Source organism: Ammodytes marinus (assembly GCF_949987685.1).
Source record: "Ammodytes marinus genome assembly, chromosome: 13".
Lineage (NCBI taxonomy): Eukaryota > Metazoa > Chordata > Actinopteri > Uranoscopiformes > Ammodytidae > Ammodytes > Ammodytes marinus.
The window spans coordinates 19405835-19431718 of record NC_137217.1 but is presented as its reverse complement, the minus strand read 5'-3'; the positions used below and the strand labels follow the sequence as shown (position 1 = coordinate 19431718).

At 40.5% G+C, this 25884-nt stretch overlaps 2 protein-coding genes across 2 annotated transcripts in view; one reads left to right on the top strand and one right to left on the bottom strand.

Annotated features, from left to right (window-relative positions):
• Positions 1-11: 11 nt before the first annotated feature.
• adam22 (ADAM metallopeptidase domain 22) overlaps positions 12-25884 on the bottom strand; it is a 59582-nt gene continuing 33709 nt past the window's right edge. The window contains exons 7-31 of the mRNA XM_080039975.1: positions 20449-20515; positions 20217-20293; positions 19918-19992; positions 19061-19132; positions 17454-17620; positions 17277-17361; positions 16922-17012; positions 16766-16817; positions 13456-13555; positions 13262-13333; positions 12909-13001; positions 12384-12464; positions 12214-12264; positions 12050-12113; positions 11829-11934; positions 11614-11733; positions 10968-11136; positions 10194-10305; positions 9309-9399; positions 8990-9043; positions 8431-8631; positions 7829-7929; positions 7471-7537; positions 3069-3192; positions 12-2847 (exon numbers count right to left, since the gene is read on the bottom strand). Coding sequence (XP_079896101.1) covers positions 2827-2847; positions 3069-3192; positions 7471-7537; positions 7829-7929; positions 8431-8631; positions 8990-9043; positions 9309-9399; positions 10194-10305; positions 10968-11136; positions 11614-11733; positions 11829-11934; positions 12050-12113; positions 12214-12264; positions 12384-12464; positions 12909-13001; positions 13262-13333; positions 13456-13555; positions 16766-16817; positions 16922-17012; positions 17277-17361; positions 17454-17620; positions 19061-19132; positions 19918-19992; positions 20217-20293; positions 20449-20515 — 2313 coding nt within the window. The 3' untranslated portion in view covers positions 12-2826. The remainder of the gene's footprint in view (positions 2848-3068; positions 3193-7470; positions 7538-7828; positions 7930-8430; positions 8632-8989; positions 9044-9308; positions 9400-10193; positions 10306-10967; positions 11137-11613; positions 11734-11828; positions 11935-12049; positions 12114-12213; positions 12265-12383; positions 12465-12908; positions 13002-13261; positions 13334-13455; positions 13556-16765; positions 16818-16921; positions 17013-17276; positions 17362-17453; positions 17621-19060; positions 19133-19917; positions 19993-20216; positions 20294-20448; positions 20516-25884) is intronic.
• Positions 20917-25754, top strand: cldn12 (claudin 12). The gene is made up of 3 exons (XM_080039976.1): positions 20917-21051; positions 23397-23657; positions 23743-25754. The coding sequence occupies exons 2-3, from the start codon at positions 23439-23441 to the stop codon at positions 24571-24573; spliced, it is 1050 nt and encodes a 349-aa protein (XP_079896102.1). The 5' UTR covers positions 20917-21051; positions 23397-23438; the 3' UTR covers positions 24574-25754.

The window sequence follows — 25884 nt, the reverse complement described above, 5'->3', positions numbered from 1 at the left end:
AGGGGAGAAAATATGGGGATTGATTTTTGCATCATCAGTTTGTACAGCATACAGGCAAACTAAAAAATAAAAACAGCAATTGCAGTATTTAGATTTGAGCTAGTACGTAGTACATGTGGGGTTTCCATGGTTCCTGCAGCAGAATGCTGTTGTGTCTGGCAGAATGGGACCACATGGTTGAGATACTGGTGCTGTTGTTGTGCTCCAGTTCACAAATACATTCAAGTCTCTGGCCAGACAGAGACAGGCGGCTCCACTGCAGGGGACGTTTTCCTGGAGTCGTCCTGTGTGGATCTGTCAGTCCAACCGTGTGCGCAGGCAGATACAGCAGATGTGTTTTGGAATATTAACAGCTGAACAATCACAGAGATCCCTGCAGCCTGCATGGTCCCATCCCTGGTGGAGAGTCCGCAAGAGTGTAGTACGGTGCAATGTCTGTGAACCCCCCCCTCCCCAGACAAATGCCTCGCTGTAACACAGTATCTTGATGTTAAAAAATATGACTGTCTGGATGCTCTCCACAGCTTTGGGTAGCCCAGGAACAGGACTGCGCCACCAGACACCGACAATTTCTTTTAAGACGAGAGCAAAGAAGAAAAGCTCCGCTAGAAGGCAAATCATGAGCCCATACAGATCTCATTTACAACATTGTGACAAACTTTATATGATACACATGAACACACGCCATAGGAACGACTACTCCTATTGGCCACCGGGACAAATGTGTAAAAAAAATCCAAATGTCTCCTTTCAAACTCATCAGCACACGTAATTACAATAATGCACTTAATTACTGTTTGAATCGTTGCTGTACATAATGCTGAAAAAAACGGTGGATATTACAAAGTTACTTAATAAAAAACATACTAGTAGCAATATTAATCCAGTATTGTGAAGATCATCTTACCTATACAGTCCTAATGCTTACATGAATTACAAAGTGTCCACATGGGAACAGAAATCAAGGGACAGAAAAATAACCAACAGGAGGCCTTGATACAACACTTTAAGCTGTAACTGTACAAAGAACTTTCTTTTGGAAATGTATATGGGATTAGTTTCCAAAATCCACCTTAAATACCTACACTGGCATGAGTCAAAGCATAAAAAACTCCATTCTCGATCATTAAAACCGTCTAACCTCCCTGCCATTAATTTGTCCCGACTCACAGTGTAGTCTGCGGTGCACAAACCCATTTAGACAACAGCGAAAAAGGCAACGAGGGGAAAAAGTCTTTCAGTGACATGCTCCTTTCCCCGTTAATGGTCTCCAAAATAGCCTACAGGAGAAATAACTTAATTTGATATATAACTGTCATGCTGTTGGTCTTCGCAAGCTCAAACAGCAAGCACTGTACAGCATAGTTAATAATTTACATGGCTAAATATCTCAATCATCACAGCAAAGTCCAAAATGCACATTTTCAAATCAGGGTTTCCAGATGCTCGCCGAGGTTCGCTCATTGCCCGACTTCTTATTCTTTTTATTCGTCTGTGTGGTCTCACACACCCAAATGTAGAATCGGGTGGTGGGGGCGAGGACTAAATACATCTCAACATTTCCCATGGGTGGAATGTGGCACGTCTATTACTACAACAAAAACATCTCAGTCCGCTCATTTCACTCATGATGGCACTTCAAACTATTCAAACTGTCCTAAATAATACTCAACAGCCGCTCTCCATGTGCCACAATCAACACCTTTATCAATTCTTCCTCAGCCTTTACAAGATGTCTTGTGTTTTTTTTCTCCCAGAGGTGGATTAAACCAGTGCCAATGTAATATATAAACAGAAACACTATTACATTCTGCTGTGGATGGAGAGAAAGCTATAGAGGTCATAGTAACACTGAAATAAAGCCGGCGGGAGTTAAAAAGAAGGTGATGAAAAAAATATAAACATTGGCAGAAGAACGAGTGCGGGGTCTCTACATGTATCTACAGAAATCGGCTTCCGTCTACAACACAATACAACAGGAAGAGAAGAGAGAAGAGACATCTCTTTCAAAACAAGGGCAAAAAGCGTACGCCGTGTGTCTTTTCACTATACATATTTACACAAGCACCAACAGGGTTGGGTTGGGCCATGTCATGGAGTTATGAGCTATAAAGTGGTGATACAATATGGGTTACCTATAGTGGAGGGAAAGCATCTTAAGCCTGCAGAAGGTATAAAATCACTGCCCTCCCCCTTTTGCATGCTTTCCTTTCAGATCAGACAACTGTTCTTCTCGTCTTTTCAGTAGGAGGAGGCTGCTGATAAACAGGGTTGTCTCATGCATACAGTGTCGGAGTTTCTACAGTGATTCACGTGCGGCAACATTAACCAACAAATCCGGCGATGCAGTGTGATATGCTGCCCTCGGCTGCTTTTCCAGAGAGCAGCTCCGAAACAACTCGGGGCAGTCTATGACGATGAAGTGAGTGTGTTGGAGGAGGTTTTAGGGGGTAGGGGAGGAGGTGGGGGACGGGGAGGTCAAAGTGGTTAGGGTTCCCAGTCCCATATTAGAAGCCTGGGCAGACAGGAACAGCTCGGTCTGAGCCCCAGTCGCGTGTCTAGAGTGGATGTGATCTCCTCAGGCACTCCGCGTCGTCTTGTAGAGATCCACTGAATGACGGCCTCGGAGATGCTTGTACACACACTTACTCTCACACACCTTGGCCTATTTCCACTCCAGTGTTTGTGTGGATGGGGTGGGGGGGCCCTCTTTCTCTTTAATCGCTTAGAGTCAATTTTGTTTCGTTATTGTGTTTTTCCATTCATTGATAAGGAGAGACAAGTGTAGTTCCTTAAGGTCTCTTGCAGAGTGGGTCATGTGGCTGTTTATATTGAAGTCTCCCACAGCTGAGGAGGCAAAGGGTCGGGGGAAAGAGAAAATGGAAGGAAAAGGTTAACATGTGTAGCCTTTTACAGTTCTTCAGTCCCTTCTCTTCCTAAATGCTGCCATACTGAGAAAAACACAGAGCGTTTTGTGGAGCTGATAGGCTTAATCAACTTTGTGTCAACTCATTTGGCAACGGCTTGAATGTTACATAGTAAAGTACACATTCTTGATTGATACTTGCCCTGGCACTCTGCCTGTTGGCTTTCCTCTGGTCATCAGGGAGAGGGGGCATTGGGTATGGGTATCTCCTGCTGGATGCAATAGATCCGGTAGAGGAAGTGGGAGACTTGGCAGGGGAAAGGGTCCTGAAGAAAAAGAGGAAATTAATATATATATATATATTTTTTTAAAGTTCTTTCTGCTATTCACCAAGAAGCACACGGACAAACAGAATCTGTTCAAATAATAAATCAAGTGTGACCATAGCTCAGCTTGTAGGGGCAACCTCTGTACATGGCATGTAAACAGCAGTATGCAGTTCCCAGCAGCGGTGTGGGCAATTAGTTCATAGTTTACTGCAACTCACATGCTTCACCCTGCCGCAGCTTTACTTTTTCATCACAGGGCACTGACACACAAACAGACAGGATATGCACATATTCGCCTTTAGCCACTGTTCAAAAACAACAACAATGCAGCTAAAGGTCACCTCTGCGGTCAGTTTTGAAAAGTTGGATCAGTGTTTGTGACAAATTATTTTAGCAGTGAGTATGATGAGGTGACTGGGGTGGCAGACCAGACTGAAGCTTGGTGTGAACAACAGATGAATTGGGGTGTTTGTGTGTGTGTGTGGGGGGGGAGCTTGTTTACTCCACTGCTGTGTGGCAGAAACACCTGGATTGGGAACTGGTTCCAGAAAAAAAGTTCTCAAAAATAATTCTTGTTTTAATTCTTAATACATCAGTATTAATTAAGAAATCACAAATGTTCAGTGATTGAATAGTTATTGTAATTTAATTTAAAGAAATTAAGGTAACATCTAACATTATCATAAGGTCAAAATGTATCAATTCCTTTTGTTTTCCACTTCTTACAATATAACTGTGACTGTGCGATCAATTCTGTTTTAATTTCATCAGAAGTTCTAGTTGCTGATATACAGTTGTGTTCAAAATAATATCAGTGTGTTTAAAAAAGTGAAGCAAGATCAAAATCCTTATCATAGCTTTTATTTCCAAACACGCAAATGCATTTGGGACATTGCACATTCAATTCCAACTCCACATATGAAGAAACTTTTGTCAAATGTTTCTTCATCTTTACAGAAAGTGAAGAAAAAGGAATATTAGAATGTTCAAAAAAATAGCAGCGTCTGCATTTTTCTTTACAACTCAAACATTTACTGTATCAACTGAAAAATGCATGAAGATTTAGCTTTCCTATGAATCACTGAACTAATATTAAGTTGTATAACCTCTGTTTCTGAGAACTGCTTCACATCTGTGTTGCAGGGAGCCGACCAACTTATGGCACCTGTGAACAGGTGTTTCAGCCCAGGACGATTGGACTACAGTCTACAGTTCCTCTGGATTTCTTGGTTTTGCCTCAAAAACAGCATTTTTGATGTCACCACATAGGTTTTCTATTGGATTAAGGTCCAGGGATTGGGCTGGCCACTCCATAACGTTAATCTTGTCGGTCTGGAACCAAGATCTTGTTCGCTTACTGGTGTGTTTGGGGTCGTTGACTTGTTGGAACACCAATTTCAAATCTTCATGCATTTTTCAGTTGATACAGTAAATGTTTGAGTTGTAAAGAAAAATGCAGACACTGCTATTTTTTTGAACAGTCTAATATTCCTTTTTCTTCACTTTCTGTAAAGATGAAGAAACATTTGACAAAAGTTTCTTCATATTCGGAGTTGGAATTGAATGTGCAATGTCCCCAATGCATTTGCGTGTATGGAAATAAAAGCTATTATTAGGATTTTGATCTTTACAAAACATTTTAAACACACTGCTATTATTTTGAACACAACTGTAAGTGCTATCACCTATGTAACATTGTTAGTATGAAAATATTTAAGATTTTAGTTTTAATTCTGAAACCAGTATTCTCTGATGGGAATAACAACTCTTTCGGGCTTTTTTCTGCCCTTCAGTAGGATTGATAACGGGGAGGGGCAGAAATGTGCTCTTGGACACAGTAAAGGTCTGTAGATTAAAGTGCTGATTGACTGTTCAGTGACATTTGGCTTGTAGAGGTGCGTTGAGATGGTGCGGACATGAGCTTCCTTGTTGCTGTCAAGGAAAACCTTGTGGGCTGGAGTTTATCTATAGACCTTTGTGGCCTTAGTGGTGGCCTACAGTTTGTCACAGCTGCAGAGTGAAGATGTCAGCGCAGTACACAAAGGGAATTGGCCCTGCAGATCAAACTGATCCACATGAGGTCACTGGGGACCAAGGCAGGGTCCACACTCACACACAAACTCGCTGACAGAACAACACGCAACATGCAGAGGTAGCAAGAGACTGAGGGGAAGGGCACACAAGGTAATAAGGATAAATCAATAGCATGTCTGAATTGTAATTGCAAAACAGGCAGAGAGGTGTTTTTTTCTTGCATCAATACAATACAGCGGAATGATTTGCTCAAAATAAAAATCTTTCCAAAGTAAAGTGCAGCTCATCTAGTCTTCACTCAAACTAAAAGGAAGAATGAAATCAAACAGGATATAGTCAAATGTAAAGCAGACATACTTGATCATATTTGTTTTTTTAAATGCTCAGCATCCACTTCTTTACGGAACACAGAGTCGCAACATGCCAACTGTGGATAGGTATATTACACCCAAACATCAACATAATGAAGACCAGATTGGAACTAATTGTTACTTTCCTTGAAATCAAACCAAAAGTGAGGGGGTTCTTAGACAAGCGTGTGGGGTACAGGACGTGATTTGAGGTTATACCTAAGGTAAGGTCCTTGAGTGTTACTATTCACATCTTCTACCCATTTAGTTACATCATAAAACTTTGTTTTGTCACGAGGGGTTAAATACCTGTGGGAGGGGGAAGGGGTGATGGACATAACACAAGGAGGAGGAGAAGAGAGAAAAAGGTTGAGGGAAAAGGAAATTGACATAAAATCTCCAGAAAGAAGCAAGTGTGGGGGAGGATTGGGGTGGAGAGAGGAAGAGGAAATATTTTAGGAAAGCAGAGCAGATATATCCTGAACAAAACACCAAGATGCAATTGAGACAAAATGGTGAGAAGATGGCGGACAGACCTGTGTGTGGTTTCAGATGAAAGGGGCACCACGGAAATCACAAACAACTGTGTCGTGTGCTACAAGCCCAGTTGCATATCAGTTACATGACGCATCATTCAAAGCTGTTTTGATTCTCAATGCTCAGGCAGCCTCATGCTTGCAGTGAGAACAGGTGCACCGCAGACTATTTCATATGTATCGACAACTTCAAACCCACAAACACACAGGGCCGGGCGGCAGCCAATGCACACTGCTCATTCACAGTCAACAGGCACATGAGCGAAAACTTCATTTGTTCACAGGTAAGTTTTAAAGTTTAGGATGTAGAGCCCTAGTGCAGCCTCACACTGCAAGAGACAACGTGATACCGATATGTTGTAGATTTATACCGCTCTCTATCTCTGATGTAAGATGTTTTTTTTTCTTAACAGCCACATATTTACAGTATAGGAAAAGGACTGTAATAGTCTTTATTTTGTTATTGTCAACAAATGTGTCATTACTGACATTTCTATCTAGAGCTCCAAACGCGTATCGATTGTATGTATTATTCCAACAAATACAGGTTTTGCTCAAGCCCCAACCTCAGCGATTTTTACCAGCATCCAATAAGGAAGTGACCACAACTGTAGTAACCAGGAAGTGCCACTGGGGGCTGGGAGCGGAAGACAGCCATCTCTCATTGACTCCAATGTTAAACATGCTGTTTTCACAGCATTATTAAACCTATTTACAGCCTGGGCCACAAAACCATTTTAGTCTGTATGTTTAGGTCATATCTCCATGACAACACCACAGGGAGCGGTGAATTTTTTTGGCCCACGCTAGTTTTTATTCTTTTGGAGGTTAAAATGTATTGGCGTGATCTCTTGAGTGACAGCTCTCCGCCCGTTGTCCCTCACTTTGCCTCGGAGGTATACGTCAGCTATCTCCCTCCCCCTCACAAAATGGCGACGCGCACAAACCAGGATTATTGGATGCTGTGTGAATAACTGAGGTCAGCCCGGATGCTACATCCATATTATTTACTATCTATGGTTTTGCTCCTACTTCATGGACTTTTACAAAATACTGCAGTTCCCAGTAGTTTTATGAGATTTGATAGCCCATGTAAAAATATTTTAGTGATGTTATAAATGTTCAGTTGAAATGTTCAGCTGGAAACTATGGGATTTGGGGCTGAGCGCCAGAATTTTTTTTTGGGAGGCTCACAAAAGTTTTTTCTTTTGGTCTTTTCATTGGATATGTTGACATAAAAAATATTGTATAAATAATTATGCTAGCTTTATCTTTTAAATGTTTTCCACTTCCTATTTGGATATCCCATCTATAATGTGACCTGACAACATGACATACTTTCATAAGGGACTTACTCTGTGGAATTAGAGCGAGCGCGGAACTTCTTTCCTTTAAGTTTCTTACGATTACCGCTCAGATTTCCTGGGGAGAGACAGAAGATAAACACACACTTTATATACACCTCATGGATTGCTTTGTTGGCCTCTGAGAAAGGATTCATACCACGTTTTACCATCATCAGTTGTTGATAAAAATTTACATTAATGACCAAAGACATGAGGGGATTTCTTTCCTCTTTTTCTTTTCAACTACAGGTGTGTTGCATTTGTCCTGCATTTGTGTTGTGGAAACAGTGCAGCTTTTCTTTTGAGGGACCCATGTGAAATTCAGTTCAGCAGAAGACTGCTTTCTCTAATGTGTGAGTGTGTTTACCTTGCCATGAGTTGCTCCTCGGTCGCCCATTTTCACAGATGTCAGAGATGTGTTTGGCATCTGGGATTCTCTCACTCCACGAGTGGGATAGGCCATTAGATCTACGAGCGCGAGCACACACACACACACACACACACACACACACACACACACACACACACACACACACACACACAGAATATTGTCAGCTCAACATTTAAGCCATGTCTACAAACTGCTACAAATTGCTGATCGGCTACTGTTGCATTAGTGGATACAAGGGAGAGGCTGAAGCGAATTAAGGAGACTATGAAGACACCATCGCAGTAGATGGCAACATTATGAGCTGTGAAACAATATCATGATAGCTGAATGTGACATGATACGAGAAATGTGGAAGGGAGGTGTTTTCTGTGAAATTCTCAAACTGTGAACATTTTGGTTAAATTCCAAAATGTTCACAGAGACACATACTGAAATCCATTATGGTAACAAAGCATGATATGAATGCTCAAGAACACAGCAGTGATTTAGAGAACGCAACACACAAACACACACACACACACACACACACACACACACAATTTGCCAGCGAATGAATGAGTGATGATGAGATGGCACACCTGAAGCCAAATAGTGAGATGTTCTGAGAAATGGATGCGATGGAGGGAGTGAAGGACAGGGTGCAAATCTGCAGGTGCGACAGGCAGGCTGACCTCTTCTTGGAGCTGCATCCGGAGTTTGTGCTGACACCCGGAGGCATGTCACTGTAAAATGAGTCTGCATCCCCAGGCCTTGTTACATAGTCACCTGGGGGCATTTGCCTGGAAATACAGAATAATGGTTTCAATAGGAAAATACTGCACTTAGAAGAGGGAAAAAAAATCTTCCTTCAAATACTCTCATAATGTAATGTATCACTACTGTACTTAATCATGTTAAACAAATTATTGTAAGTAAACTCAGATCACACGTTCATGCATCTGTCATTATAATCGAATAATATAATATAATAGGGTTGATCATTTTACTTGAGTAAATAGTTAAAGTTTTCTTACGACACAGGTCTTTTTACCAGAAACTATAAATATGTGATGCATTTTTCACACTGAGGTAACCACATGACTTTCTTAATTTCACTTGAAAACACATTGAATTGAAATGTAGTCAAAGAAAGCAAACCGGCAGAATCTTCGGTGAACCTCAGACTCAACGTAACATCTCTGCCTGTAGCTCCTGTGAAGAGAAGTCAAAGTATCCTCAGTCCAACATTACATAAAGCATTGATTTCAAGCCTTTATGACTCGTTACCCGTCGAAATGAAGCAAAACATACTCGTAACCCCCTTTTATTGGTTATCAAAATGATTTGCGTAAGAAACGTTAAGAGGAAAGTCAGAGAAAAGATAAATGTGTGTAGCAGAAATTAGCTTTTTTCCCTTTCATTTTTTGTTAGTGTTCTGGGAACCACTGATATAGGATATATCACTTGTAACACTCACTTGTAACCCCAGGCTGTAACAGCCAGTATGAGTGCGAGGAAGAGGATGGAGCCCACAATGGCCCCAATGATGATGTTGGTACTGGTGATACCTGAGACGGAAGGAGACAGGGGAAAGAGAGGAGAGTGGGGAGCCAAAGTGTGTTAATTGTGTGTCTCTTGTTTCCTGAATGGTGTGGACACAAGGGGATACACAAACCACAAAACAATCCAACAGAACACAAAAAACACAGTACATTTAGCAGGGAGAGTGTAAAAGGAAAAGAAGGGGGGCCAAACCAAACTGCTGTCACCCCTCACATTACTCTGAGGGGGAACTTATATGAGCAGGTTCCCATTCAGGACAACATAAAAAACTGCCAATTTGAGAAAAAAAAATCTCAATGATGGTTTCGAATATTTTGACCAAAGGCGAGCTGAAGTTGGGGTGAGAGAGGAAGTGGACAAGGAAATGACACCAAAGACAGGAGGACAAACACAATGAAAAGGAACTCAAATCTGACCTCGAGTCACTCCGTCAAAGCCATCGGCCTGTCGACAAAGAATGTGTGTGAAAATAATGACAAACAAAAAGAATGACATGCATGGTTCAGTGATTACAAACGCAGCTGGTTTTTAATGAGCAGACATGAACCCGACTCAGAAGCCCAAATAAAGAGAAATGAATATGCAACAAAAAAAAATAAGCAAAGAAAAAGCTGAAAAATATTGAACATGACATTTGTGAAGAGGAAGGGATTTTAAAAAAAGTGAAAGAGATGATATTCAGAGGTACAGGTATGGAAAGAAGAGAAGAAGGAAAGAAGAAGCAGGAGAGGAGGAGCAGAAAATGTGAGATGATGAGAGGTATGGATAGAGGCAGTAGTGTGAGTGTAAACATCTCTACCTGAAACTTGGGTAGTGGGTCCCACCACCAGAGAACTTAGCGTAGACGTGGAGTTACAGTCCTCTCCTGCCCAGCCCAGATAACACACACACTTCAATTCACTGCTGCACACCTGCAGCATGGAAAGAGAGCATAACATTGGACACTGAACCACTGCTGTGCATAATAGCAAAGATTTGTCCAATATCAGTTTGTGAAAAACACTTTTATTTTATTTTATTAGCCAATATTTTATGCAGATAATCAAATAAATCCCAAATGAAGTCACATAATTAAAGGAATAACACTTCCAGTTAATAAATGATGTGCTCCATCTCAATATATTACAGTTATATATCATTCAAGAAACTTTGTTTGAGGTTTGATGGGGGTAATGCTAACATTTTACATTTATACTCTCTGGGTTCAAAAGAGTTTGGGGACCTAAAACTATTAAGGAGTTCAAAGTTTTGACCTACAAGATTAAATAATTATTTAAAAAAAAAATTCCTGCGTGTATCTAATGTTTGAATTAAACTGTGGCCCAAAAAAGTTGACCTTTTCTTCACGATTGTTCAATTGCCTACAAAATGTAGTTTGAAAGAATAGTCACTATAAGGTAGGTTTTGACAAAGTAGCGTAACATTTACAATTCTGTTTAGGACAATCATGGGAATGATGATATCTGATAATATGGTGGAACCAAGTCAATGAATCAGAAACGCAATATAACCCTGATCTATCCTTAATAATACTTTCAGCAGAATGGCTAAATGTTAATATGAGTGTGTGTACCCCGTGTCCGGAGCAGATGGTCTTGTCGGTTGTGCCGGGGCAGGTGCTGAAGTTAAACTGTTGGATGGGGAGACATTTGTGATTGAAACAGATGCGGTCTGTCCCGCAGGCCGTCCCATCCTCCACGTAACCCAGGTCGGTGTCTCCATCGATCACCACATGACCACCACTGACCGAAAAAAAAAAAATGCCTGAGTCACTCACACAGCGATAAATTCACATAAATGGTTTGAATGAAATACATGAATAAACAATTGCATATCTTATATGTTCCATGTATGTATTTATTTATTTCAAATTGTATTTAGTAAGTTTTATTCCATGTATGTCAAGAATAATGGATTCATGTGCAGAAAAAATGTATCCTTTCAAACAGTACATTTTGTGTACCCTGTAAATCCAGACTCGCCGCTAGCAAATTTCAATTTGCTCTGCAGCTTACTTTGGGCATGAACCATTTGAACTCATTAACTACAGTATGTCAGGAAATTCCGAATCACCAATCAAATCGTACTATCTGATATGGGCGGGCGAAAAAGTTTAATTTACCAGTAAGCTGGTTGCTAAACAAATGGGGTATAGTATTGCACAAATAAATCACCAACAGCCTTTTTTAAGGAAATGCTTGTTCCTCAATAAACTGTACCTGCAGTCAAGGGAAGCACTGTGCTGAGCTACTGAGAAAGAGGTGAGCCCTCCCTGCAGTTCCCCAAGACGCGGGGCGGGTGAGATGTTGGAACACAGCAAATACCCACAATGAACATCTCTGAAAGACAAAGATGTAAAATAAATTATCAAGAGGAGCTGAAGGTTGACAACAGAACTGCACAGGGTTCGGTCGCAGAAAAAGAAATGGCTCACTGTTTGTTGCACTGGATCCAGGTGTCCTTGTCTTTCCCACAGTTCCCTTTCTCCGTCCCTTCAATGTTTAACTTCTCATAGCAGAACTTGTCGCCCGCTGTCGCCTCTGAGGGGAGACACAATGAAACACGATGAGCTTTCAAGAGCTACAGCTTCAGGACTTTTTTCTCTACTAAAGGTTTTTTAATGCTGGAAGATGTACATAGGAATATTATACTTACTCTCGCCCCAAATGTACTTGCACTGTCTGTCTTTGGTTTTGCACCTTCCATTGAAGCAGCGGCCCTGCAGAAACAAAGAAATAAAGTGTCATAACTAGCGTGAATTAATGCTTATTTTCTTTTCTTTTTTATGTTCCCTATAACCATTTTGTCAAACATCTCACCTGGTCCTTTTCACACGTGTACCCATCCATCTTGTGCACATTAGGGGGACACTTCAAACAAAGAACAAAGAAAAGAAAAACTTCAGAGATACCGCATGATGTACCGTGTGAGAAAAAAGTGGTTAATAGCTCCGGTTGCATGAAACTGTGCGAGGGAAGCTCAGGCTCACCTGGCTGGAGTTGCCAGTGCAGTTTTCTGGGATGTCACAGTCATTCACTGCATCTCTGCACACAACTCCCATGAACTCCATCTGCAGTGGCACATGATAAAGATTAAACAGAGTGTGTGTGTGTGAGTTTGGGTGTTGTGTCAGAGGACCAAGGCATTAGTCAGGGATTGTCAACCTTCTGCACAGTTGGTGACTCTCTCTCCTTCCTCTTGACATCCAAAAACAACCGTTAAACCATCTATGCGACAAGACTGTGTGTTCAAAAACTTTAATTTATTCTTTGATTTTATGATATTTCAGAGTGAAAGGAAAGATTGAAGATGACATTTTGGGTTTAGTAAAGACTTGCCCACTTGTGCTTTGGTGGGTCTTTAAAAACCATATCGATATACAGATCAAAGGCTACTGAAAGACAAAAAAAGGGCATATTCTTGTGCTCCTCCTTCAGCTTGGTGCTGTGAGTAGTTAGTGCCTTTGTTTTATCTGATATGAGAATGAGAGGTGCAGCTGTGGCCTGTCATGTACCTGGCAGCTGTTGCAGCAGAGTCCGTTGCTGCACTTGGAGCCTTGGGTCAGAGTGCACTTGTCACAGCAGGCCTCCCCCTCTCTGGCACACTCCTAAAGAACAAACACACAAATGTTTTTTTTTTCTGTCTTTTATGTCACACACGTTTTTAAAGAGACAACCTCTATCATCAGGCGATAACTGCTCTCCATGCAATTCAGTTCATTCCATTAAATTACAAAGTGCCGACACAGAAGGCGGTTCAGTTGTCGGGTAATTGGCCCATCACTTTGACCTTGGATGATTATCATGTAAGGTTAGTACATCTCCCAATTAGTTTCCATCCAATCTAATCTACAGGACTATCACTTACTGCCGGGCTGCCACAGTCACACTCCTCTCCTGGCTCCACAAAGCCGTTTCCACACACTGGAGGGTCCAACAGCTAAAGGGGACAAACAGGCATAATTAACCCTGTCACTTGTTCATATATACAGTATATATATACAGTATATAGTACATTAGGTCATTAAGGATAATATGTTCATTTGTGTGAGTGTGGAGCACCTTCAGAGGTTTGTTGAACAAGCAGGCTCCCCCACCACTGTTTAGAAAGTTGTAGAACTCCTCCACATTACAGTCGGAGAACCTCTTGGGCAGGTAGAAACTGTTCAACACAAAAGCAGCTTATTAAGCCGTTACAATGGAAACTACAGGCAGCATTCTCGGGTAATAGTGTGACAGCTGGCGGTGGAAATAGTTTTTACCCACATAAATTGACTTTTTACAACTCACATTTATTTCAGTGCTACAAACCTTAGCAGGTTTGTCATATTTAGATAAGTGATACTTTTAAGATGGCATGAATAATTCAGATTGTATTACTGGTTTGCCATACTTACAGTTCAGAGGAAATCCACACTATAACATGGAGGCAGACATACAGTGTGGCTAAGATTATGAGGTAAATAGAGATACGTGGATGTACGTAAATGGTTTCTAAGATGCTCTTTTGTCCTGGAAATGAAATTGAATATTGTTGATGATTCACTTGTGGACAGTTATTGCATTATCATGTGATACTGTGTCGTATATGAATTTAATATTTGTCATAATTTCATAAGATACTCGAATCGACCTGACGCCCATCGACAGCCAGTCAAGTATTTGAGCGAATCTATTAAAATCAAATTCCTGCGTTAATCTTTATGTTCTCGACGACATTGACCCAAACCTCTTGTTATTTTCCTCTTCTGCACTATGTGGCTTGATACTGATTATACTGCTGGGACATATTGAACTAGAGTGCCTCTGGTAGCGTGACTCATCAGGACTGTCACAGGTGACAATGCAATAACAGACTGACTCAGTGATGGCTGAGGAGAGTCGGGGCGGAGATTTGTCCTTATTTGATGCGAAATGTTCCTAAATGAAGCCTCCTGCAGTGATAAATGGTCGTATAAAGAGCCAGTAATGACACTTTGATGATGGATGAAGTACACTACAATATTTCAGGTCGATTTTTCCTAACCTAGTCAAGTTTAAAGTTGTGCCAACTGTCACGAGGGATTTACTTTGATCTTTGATTTCAAAATTTCTTCTTAATCTTTTCAAAATCTTGTAGTGTTTATCCCCTCTTAAAACCAGGAGTGTAACAAAGATGAAGCGTGCTTGAATGAATCACTGGTCACCAGATGAAGTACGATTGTGACTATGTGGAAAAAATATCATTGATACTCAGCCACGATAAAGACTTTTCATTTCACAGGAAAAAGAAGACCAATATGATCATGTGATCAAGAGATTAAAACAAAATTACAACTGTATTTTTTGCCTGTAATGTGCAGATTTAATTAAATAATGTTTGAATATACCTCATGTAACCAGAAAAAACATAAACTTACATCTCTAGATATGTTTTTCATCATTCATTCACAGTTAGTATATTGCCCCCTAGTGGCAGTTAAAATGCATGGACGTGTCTAACCAAAACCATTCAGTTTCCTGCATTCCTGCTGAAATGCTGCTGCAGGGTGACTATTTCAATTAATTTGATCTGAAAAAACAGAGATTCATATTTAGCTGGTTTGTCTGTGGAAAAATCCGTTCTCCCGTGAGATGACAACAGAAAGGACATATCAGTTTTTTTAATCTAAGGACCAATCCTGCCATATTCATACTAGGTTAGTTAAGGATTTAAGATGCTTAAAATTTGCTGCCACACACGTAATGTGTAGGAATGATCACAATTCATGAACAGGCAAAGTGACTCTCTCACACTGACACACACACACACATACACACACACTAACAACCACACACGTGCACATGCGTGCACAAACACACACACATACACACACACACACACACACACACACACACACAGAAGTTGAACCCTGTGAGAAATGTGAGAATAGTTAGTAATAGTAGTCAGATTAGATTGATCAAACATGCAGGTGTTGAGGGGATAAAAAATAAATGTCCGTCAATGGACATGACTGAGTTTTGCTCATTGAATACAAGTGTCTGAAATACCATTGACTTTATTTTAGACAGTACAGATCAGGGCCAGGTCGTTTACAGGTGACAGTCTCATAAAAGCACACAGTCACCTTTCCTCTGCCGTATGACTACATTACACTATAGCAGGTTTATGATAATAAACCAATAGAGCATATTGTGGACAGGGAGTGTTAGAAGGGGGAGCGTACTGTTGTTACAGGGAAATGAGGTTGACAAATATTGGCCTAAGATGAGAATGACATTGCAGACTGTATCAATCGGTTAGACATGAACAAAAATAACTGATGGAGAGTCCTGACCATCAAAGGTGGGAAAAAGAGCCCATCCATAATTTGAATAGTCAAATTGGGCTAATCAAATTTTCTTGGCTGATCAGCTGGTGACATCCGCCAAAAACTGAAGGATACATATAAAGTAAAAAATTAATATGAAAAATACAGCCAGTGTATGGTAAAGGGACAACAAGCTGTATTTGTTCATATCATTTGAATAAAAAGGAGAAGCCAGGGCCATGGCGGTTGTAGTGCTGTTGGATGAAATGGGAAAGGTTGTGGTGACTGACAACCCCTCCCAGAGGCAGCCAGTTGGTTCAAAAAACAGCACAGGCAACGTTCTAGCCAAGCTTCTGCTCACCTGCTGTCCCATTCGGGATAAAGGGGGAACGCGAGAAGTATTTAAGAAGAGGGGTATACACACATACACACATCGCAGACACAACACAGTCACAGCCATATGTTCACAGTGGCACAAGCTTAACAATGTGCACTCTGCAGACGTAAACAAACTCCATTTGAGACATGAAACACAAAACATACAAAGACTGATTCATCACCTATGTTTATATTCTTAGCAGCCAACAGATTACATAAAACGCTACAGCTGAGAGAGGCCCAATTATGTTATATAAAGAGCTGTATAGTACACGAACATCGACTGACACCTAGTGGTGAGTTATCAAACTACAATAACACTCCAGTGGATGGAAATACTGATATCAGCATATTTACACTGATGAATAGAGGATTTTTTTTCTGACCCACATAACTTATTGTCCTGTTTGTCTAGCTTGTTGAGTGATTGTATTTGTAATGTGTGCATGTTTTAATTTTAATGTTTTAACCCATTGAAAATAGCAAATAAATGATTGAGAATAAGATGTGATGTAAGCTCTAAAGCCAAAATATAGAGTTGTATCAGCTGAGATGTTGTGGTTAAGATATGTTGGGAAAACTACTGACATCAAGAAAACAAAAACTTTATGTTTTAATTTGCCATAAAATTAGTTGGAGACACTGTTGTTGGTGGTGGTGATGTTATGATTCGATTGAGGACATGAACTGTAAAAGTAACTTACCCAACATCATCCATGATACAGCCTGACCAACGATCATCACACTTGCACTCGCCTGTGGAAAAAAAGAAACATATTAAAATATTTCCATTGCATAAAGGGGGGTCTTGCAAATGAATGTGTGATTTAAAAAAAAAGACTTTAGTCTTAACTGTGTACCATTAAGGATCCTCTTCTTGTCGGAGAAGATTCCAATGTTCTGTCCAAGAGACTGAGCAAGGGTTATGGCCATCTCATCTGTTTTCCCATACTGGTGAGGAAAGGGACATAAGGGGACAGAAAACAAACATTATCAGATACATTTGGAGAAATAGTGTTAAAGAGGAGCTTACACAACATAATTTTATTAACTAATTTAGTGGCATATTTTATTAATATTAACATTTAATGGATAAATTAAATGGATACTAAAAAATACTGTATGCACAGTATTGACATGTAGAAAAATACAAATATTCCTCATTTTATAAAAGAAAAGACAGCATATGAGTGTAATCATTTATTTTTGGCTCACCTCATTGACTCCCCCTCCTTTCGTCAGTGAGCAAACTCCTCCCATGTAAGAGGCTCCTCCCCAGCTGCTATGAAAACGATTCCCTCTGTTTAAAAAAAATTTAAGAAAGTGTGTGTTAAAATGCTGGAGCACCGAGTGTAGGCTTACACAAAAGTCTTTTTCAACATTCAGACGTACGAGAAGAGGTGAACAGAGTCGCATTTCTCCTTGATGAAGTCTTTTCGATACTTCATGAACTCCTTCAGTGTCACCATGGGGTCGTCGTCGATATTGAACTTGCTGTCAGCTGACCACGTTTCCATGGCAACCAGCACAATCCGGGTATTAAGCTGCTCCTTGAAAATCTGAGGAATCAAAGTAAAATCATTTGAAATTCATAAAGCGTTAGGTTAAAAATCCTTATGTAACATGTCAGAAAACATCAAGCGAAATGGCGTGATCGATATGAGGACTGATCGGCATGCTTCATATTCATCAACATCTCTGGCTGTTCATTATGACAGCAGCAGTGACAGTATGATCAATTTGATCCTGCCACCAGACAGAGGCACATTACAGGCCAGCAGACAACGGTAACAGTATGAAGGACAAAGACGGAGCAAAATTTATGGCAAATAATAATGTTTGCTTTCATAAGATGGAAATCTATTGGAGTAGCCAGACAAACACTGGAGAAGAGGACAACAGTGGAGCCTCTTTGTTTAAGCTGAATAGCAATAGACAAAGCTGACAGAGAGCAGAGAGGAAGTGGTCAGCGCTGAGTGCACGGTTCAGTCCCACAACCTCACCTCAGTTTGTGAACATTAAGAGACGTCTAAGCCCCAGTTTGTGTCTCTATGCATTTTAATGTTGCAGAGCTAGGCATCTGATTTTCAGATATGAAAAAACCCACAGGGTCACTGAAGAACATTTTAATGTTTCCAGAATTCTTAAAGGCCTCTTTCACTACCTGGTTGAAGGTCCCAACACTGAACAAATAAGGTAGCAAGAAATGACATGTCCTTGCTCAATTTGTACAATATGAACCAAAATTCTAATTCATATACAGTGAGTCCATATAAAGTCAACTAAGGGGAATGTACCATTTCATTTACAATAAATAACATGCAGTGACTTAACAGCTGATTGAGCATGGAATCTATCAGTTTCCATGGTGACCTATGTTTCCTGCTTCTTTGCAGTGGGCAGAGATTAGTTTTGGAAAGGAACTATAACTATGACAATTCCTTTTCTTTCTTAATATTAATACGTTAAGTTACTTATAAGCAATATTGTGTAAATGTATCATATCTGATGCCACTGTGAACGTGGCCTCAGTGATGTGTCAGTGTGGCATAGAACGGGGAAATTGGAATCTATACTCGCACATGGAAATCAATGAGTTCTTCCCAAATAGAGTCTGCTTCATATGATCCCCTTCAAGGGCACTACAAAAAGCATGACCTTTCTCCAGCTCTGCCAGCCGATCAGTTTACAGACATGACCCTGTATTGGGTCAGATTTCAGAAGCACAGCACACAGATGTGGCAACAAATAATGAAACATTGAGATCTCTGCCTCAGTGCTGCTGGGATGCCACTGCTGTTTTTTTTTCAGTCCACTGAAACCTAGAAACTCATGACTGGCTGGTTAATGGCTGCTTGCAGCATATTATGAGCCAGGCGAGGCTTTAAATGTAGACAGTGAGGTTTGTTAAAGGGGGGAATCAGTGCAATGTGCATCTCCAATACCTGGGAGTGCTTGTGGCAAGCATTCCAAGAAGAGAGGATCAATACAATTCTTACCATGTCAGCCATATTGACCACTGACTTAGCATAGTTATTTGTGTGGCCAACGGAAAGCCGATGCTTCTTATACTGAGGAGAGAGACAGAGAGAGACAGAGAGAGAGAGAGAGACACAGAGAGAGAGAGACACACAGAGAGGAAACAAATAAAAGTGGGATCAAAAATCTGGAACAAACTCATTACAAGCCATTCAAATGTATAGAATGAGCCAGTGTAAATATCGCTGCAAATATCACCTATATTTTATTAAACTGTCAGTCCCAATCAGCCATTTCAGTCAGGGCCATTCGGTTAAAACTATCTGTTTAGAAGGTAGGATTTGGAGTACCTAAAGGGTGCAAGGAGCATCCTGTAGTAAGCTCTAAACAGTTTAAAGAAGAAGTCTGGTGTTTACTGTCAACTAATACCACCAAAAGAAAAAAAATTCAAAATAAGTTGATCAAGTGCTACCTGATTAGCCAAAGCCTGATATAGAGTATTCTTCTGTCTTGGAAAACTGTTTAGCCTTTTTATTTACAACATAAATACATAAAAATGTTGACCTGTGGCTCATGGCCATAAAAAGGTTAAGCAAATTCAGAAAGTATTGAGAGATGGAATTTTTTTTTGTTGTTGTTTATGTTTGGTCTAGAATAGCGCTAGCACATAGATATGTGTAAATAAAGGATTGATCTATTTGAGTTTCCTGCGCCAAATGGCGGCCAGCTCAGACAGCAACAACCAGGATCACAGCCAAAAGACAAATCATAATGTACAGATAACAAAATGTGTTATTATTGAGCATACATTGTTGTCCGTTTTAAGTGCAGTGCATCCAAGTACATCCATGCTACATCTTTGTAGTTAGAAGCTTACCATCAAATGGTCATTGATCACCATCAGCTCAATGTATTTGGTTTCATCTTCTACACGTCGTGACACATGTGGAGCCTAAGAAGAAACAACATAGTTTCAGGTTTTATCATAAACACACAGACAGAGGGACGCAACTTTTTTCCAGTTTTCCCTCGAAGAGGACCTTACAACATCAAGGACATTTTCAGGCCAGCACACACATTAAATACAAGGATCATCTCATGTATCATATGTCACCAATAAAATAAAATAATATTAATATATAATATCATTATATATTGCGTGCAGAGGCGTTGCACCTGTCTCTTTTTTCTCCTGTAAACCACTTTTGACCCTGGGAATGGAGGGCTGGGAAAAGGTGGTTCTGGAAGATCCCCTAGGAAACGGAAACATTCATTGCTATCAATATTCATGCACAATACAGTATCCAAAACAGTCAGACAAACCTTTTAGGTACATGAAAACATTAACATTTATTTAAAATGATGTATCAACACATGTATTAAATTCCTCCTCATGTCATACACTTACCATCAAGTAAATCACTAAATCCACCTTGCCCTGCAGATTTATAGATCATGTGAATGTGGACATCTCCCTGAAAGACACAAAAAGAGAAATGTAATCTCAGATCAGAGCCAAGTGTATTATATACAAAGGGGAACCAAGCAAATGTTCACCTGAGATGAAGTGTCTTAAAATTATATTATATCTCATTCCTGCTTGTTTGATTCTGTCTAATCTGTAGGCCTGGCCTACTGACGTTGACGTCAAATAAAGCTACTGCAACCTATATCGACATTGTATTTACACACTCATTCCCACTTCAAATATGTGCTTACATCTGTAAAACTCAGAGCAATTGACCGAGATAGATAGATGGATAGATCCGAGTCTGTCTGTCTCTGGGTATCATCTCAGAAAAAAAAATATTTGATAGAGCCAGATATCTTCGGCGCATGCGTGAACCACCTGTGAGACAACGCTGAGGGCGGAAACAGTTTGAGGGAGGCTGCGTCCTGTTTACGCTCCTATCTATTCTACTGTAAAATATTTAGTTTGAGTCCAAGGGAGAACCACGCTGACATTCCACTGATTTCGATGTAAACACGGGTTAACCACTGGAAACTTAAGGTATTGTATTATATTTAGTTTGTTTAATGTAGTCTTCGTGTTTTAACTTCTCATAGAGGACTTTGGGACGCAACAGGTCGATGTGATGCTAACGTTTTAGCAACCAGCTAACCAGTAAGGCTAATTAACGAACTAAAGTTAGCGTTAAGTATTGGTTAGTCAACCCCATTCGAAAGCTAACTTACATTTCTTGTTAATTTTGCCGTATAACATTAGAGTGAAAATGTATGCAACTATTAGTTAGGTTATGGGTGTTTTCAAATGGGCTAAAAGAGCTAAGCTAACTCAGTTATAAGTGACTAACTACTCAGAGACGATATCTGGTTGTTGGATGTAATGATAGCTTCCTAAAAACTTGTTTTTCATCCCGTATGGTGTAACATTTACAACAAAAGTGTATTTGTATGGTATAGTAATGGGTGTTATTTTATATTGTCTGTGTCGGTGTGTTATATTATAACCATTCCCAAACTAAAAACCAACAGGTGTTTTGACATGTGTAAATTAAGATATAATAAACAAGTTTCAATTCAATCAAATCAGGCAACCAAAAATAATTAAATAAATAAATTAAAACATTAAGGTGAGGACAAATGTAATTGTTATAATTGTAATATAATAATTATAATTGGACAAATAAAGCTTTAAGAAAAGGCTTCTTGGTTTAGACGAGACATGTTTTTGTATTAAGTCTGAATACGAGATGGACATTTCAAAATGTTATGATATAATAGCATGTAGGAGTTTCTTAAAATACAGTTTCCACTCAGTTATGTGTCAGTCACTGCTGCCTACTGTCACTTAAACAAACCTTAAGCATCTGATTCAATTGCCTATTGTTCATCTGTACAGTCTCTGTAATTCACTGCAGTATATAGACACTCTTGCCCTGCAGCCTCAGCCAGCCCCCCACCCCTACCGAGTCATTCCCACTTTGTTAGCCGATGAAATGAGAGCATTGTTTCGTGGGGACAGGAGATATTGGGTCAACTATGCCGTGGTGAATAGAAATGCAGGGGGGGGTTGCCCATAGCTAGGTCAGTCTGTGGCACAATTTGAGTTATTCAATAGTAAGAAATAGGGATGTCCATGGTTAACTGGTTAACCGTTAACCATTAAGAAGATCTTTAACCGGTTAATACTAAAGGTTAAACGGTTAAAACATTTTAATAATCTTAATTTCTCTGAAATCCGGACTCTTATTTTGATATCGCTAAACCTGATGTAAGAATGCCAACTGTCGGTAAAGAATGAAACAAGAAGTGTAGGCTACGCTCAACTTTATAATAGGTCCATGGTACGCTCCCTGTCACTAGGTCCATGGTCACGACTTATGGTCACATTACAACACTCCCGTGTCATATGTTTGTATAATTTAATTAACAGCGTGGGCTCCCGCTAGCTTAACATAGCGCTAGCATTAGCCTTCTTGAGATGGATGCTGTCCTGCATCTATCACCGTCTCAGTGAGTGTGTGAGGGAGTGACCGACAGACAGGCAGTGAGTGCCCCTGCACAGACACAGGTCTGCCATGATTGTGTGTCAGGATCAATAGTGAAAATCCATCATAAACAAAAGCGTTAGGGATCATTATGCAGTACTGATAACATCGGAGCTTATCAATATTGCGGTCTTTCAAAATGTTGCCCCGTGCTCAGCACTACTTAGCACCGGGTTTCGGTGGGCTACCCATCCCCTAAGCGTGTGTGTGTGTGTGTGTGTGTGTGTGTGTGTGTGTGTGTGTGTGTGTGTGTGTGTGTGTGTGTGTGTGTGTGTGTGTGTGTGTGTGTGTGTGTGTGTGTGTGTGTGTGTGTGTGTGTGTGTGTGTGTGTGTGTGTGTGTGTGTGTGTGTGTGTGTGTGTGTGTGTGTGTGTGTGTGTGTGTGTGTGTGTGTGTGTGTGTGTGTGTGTGTAAATGTCCCTTTTCAGTCACTTATTGCACTTTCTGCTCCTACATTCGCATACTAGACCTCTTCTCACAACAGACAAAGGTGCTGTGTGAATGTCAAAATGTAGGCATTTAAATTGGCTACTGGTGCCTGAATTGTTTTTAAATTAATATGCCGGTCCTTGGAACAAAAAAAGGTCGGGAGCCCTGCTATAATGCTTCATGTATTTCACTATTTTAGGCTACATTAAATCTTAACGGTTAACCGGTTAATAACCGTTAATTCTGGTGGTTAACCGGTTAAAGAAAACATTCTAAATGGCCATCCCTAGTAAGAAACTTGAGTAACCATGTAGTGAAATAATTAATTTAGTCACAGCGCCAGTACTTTCCACTGCACTGACCAGCCACTTCTTCCTGTCTTCCGTATGACTTCCTCTCTCTATCTGTTCAAACAGGAACTCTCCTCTTGGCCTCCGTTCCTGTCAGCACCCGACACCATGTCGTGCCGGGATATCCACGCCACCAACGCTTTTGCCTTCATCATTGCCTTTGTGTCGGTGGCAGGGATTGCTGTGGCAGCGTTAGTCCCGCAGTGGCGTGTAACGAGACTCGTCACTTTCAATCGCAACGCCAAGAATGTCAGCGTGTACGACGGGCTGTGGGCTAAATGTGTGAAACAGGATGGATATTCAGGGTGTTACTATTATGATTCAGAGGTAATAATTGCTCTCTCCTCATCACTTGCTTTCTTTGTTTTTGTCTGAAATCTTTCGTAACATAAATCTTGTCTTGTGTTTTCAGTGGTACTCTAAGGTGGACCAGCTGGATCTGCGGCTCTTGCAGTTCTGTCTGCCTACAGCCCTGCTGCTCGGCTCTGTGGCCTTGCTGCTGTGCATGTCGGGAATGTGTAAGACCTGCTGCTGCTCAGACAAGCCTGAACCGGACATTAAGACCATCAGATTCCTGGTCAACAGCGCGGGGTGTCACCTTGTGGCTGGGACGTTCTTGTTCCTGAGCGGAGCTATTGCGATGGCACCCTCACTGTGGTTCCTGTTCCACACCAAGGTTTTGAACAGCAGATATGACAACATTTTCTCAGACGGATTTGCTGTGTATGTATCTATAGGCTGCTCCGGGGGACTAATCCTGGCTTCCCTCCTGATCTTCATGTGGTACTGTATGTGTAAAAAGTTGCCCTCGCCCTTCTGGTTGCCCCTGCCCAACATGCCTACCTCTCCATCCACCCAGCATCTCACTGCCAACGGATATCCCCCATCCCCAGTGTATGGTCCTCAGCCCTTCCCGCCACAGACCTATCCTCCCACGGTCATCGACGCCCAGCCGTACATGCACTCCCAGGGCTACATGCAAAGTGTGGTGGCCGCAGCACCTCCACAGGTCTACATGTCTCAGATTTCTTCTCCGGATGGGTATGGTTCAGAGGTAGGAGGGGCCCAGGCCTACAGCTATGCTCCCTCACAGAGTTACGCTCCCTCACAGAGTTACGCTCCCTCACAGAGCTACGCGCCTTCTCAAGGCTACGCTTCCAGCCACGCAGGACAGCGCTACTCCTCCCGCTCACGCATGTCTGCCATAGAGATCGACATTCCTGTCCTGACGCAGGGACAGTAAGAGAAGGAAACCAGATAATGTCAGCACATTCACGGCTTCTGTCCTCCATGAAGTTCCCCATTGATCACACAAATAGAGTATGATAGAGGAAAGTTATTTATATAAGAGCTATTTACAGCAATATGAGAGTCAGTCCGGGTCAGTAAATTGCTGATTATGGAAGATGAGACCCAGGCTTAAGAACCCTTTAGGATATGTGAAGGATGAGATTTTTCTTTAAAATGAAGATCAATAAACAAGTTTTGCAAACAACAATGTATTCAACTTGGGCCAGTCTTTGTATAAAGGGTTCAAAATGAAGAAAAAAAAAATACTTTTTCATTATTTTACAAGCAGAGTAGGACCTCTAACTTGTTAACATGGCCAATGAACCAATTTACTAGCTACACATAGTTACTAGCCTTTTGTTATGTTTGTTCCTATAAGAAGCCCTAACGTTTTCTGTTACATGAGTTTATTCAGGACACACTGCATTGTAATGATTTAAGTTTGTTTATAGCTTCGGATTATGGAGGTCTTCTGTTATAACTACTGAACACAACACTGACGTTCATCAACTTTTTATTTGGTGGTTCTTAATAATAGACAAGTATGAACGTTCTCACCTGTTTGGGTCTGTTGTGTAACATGAGTTGATGTAATGTCACAGTGCCCTATGAGGAGCAGCTGAACATTTTCTTAATGCACTAATTATGTGAATACTGTGCCAGTTTACGTTGCCTTTATTCACCCACTTTCTAGTAGTATTTGTATATGTATTTTTCTAACATATTACTTAATCATTTATTGGAACATTTACTTTCGCTAATTAATTTTTATGTCAAATGAGATGGCACTAAGAAGTTTTTGAGCTGTGTTAAAAAACTAATGTAAAGATGCAGATTTTGAGTATGTCGTGGTCATATCAATGTCAAAACACTAAGATATTAGAGGAAAGAGAGTGCTGGTCATCTGCACTCAACATGTCAGACGATAAAGCTCAGCGGAAGATTGTTTAGTGGTGGCAGTACTAATTATTAAGCCAAATTGAACTGATGGTTTAAATCCTGCCTTGTGTATGTTTTGTATAACGAGCACTGATCAATTTAATTAAATTTTTTCATGTTCTATAATGTTGAGGTCAACAGTAATGTCAAATGTTTTTCTACTGTTTATCTTTTTTTGTTTTTATTAAAACATAAATCCCAATGTATCAATGTGCAACTTTGTATCGAGGTAGCAAAACAAATGTACTTACTGTTACATAGTTTATAATTGCAACTAAATTGACACAAACTCTAATCTAAATCCTTATCCACTTGGCTAAAACTA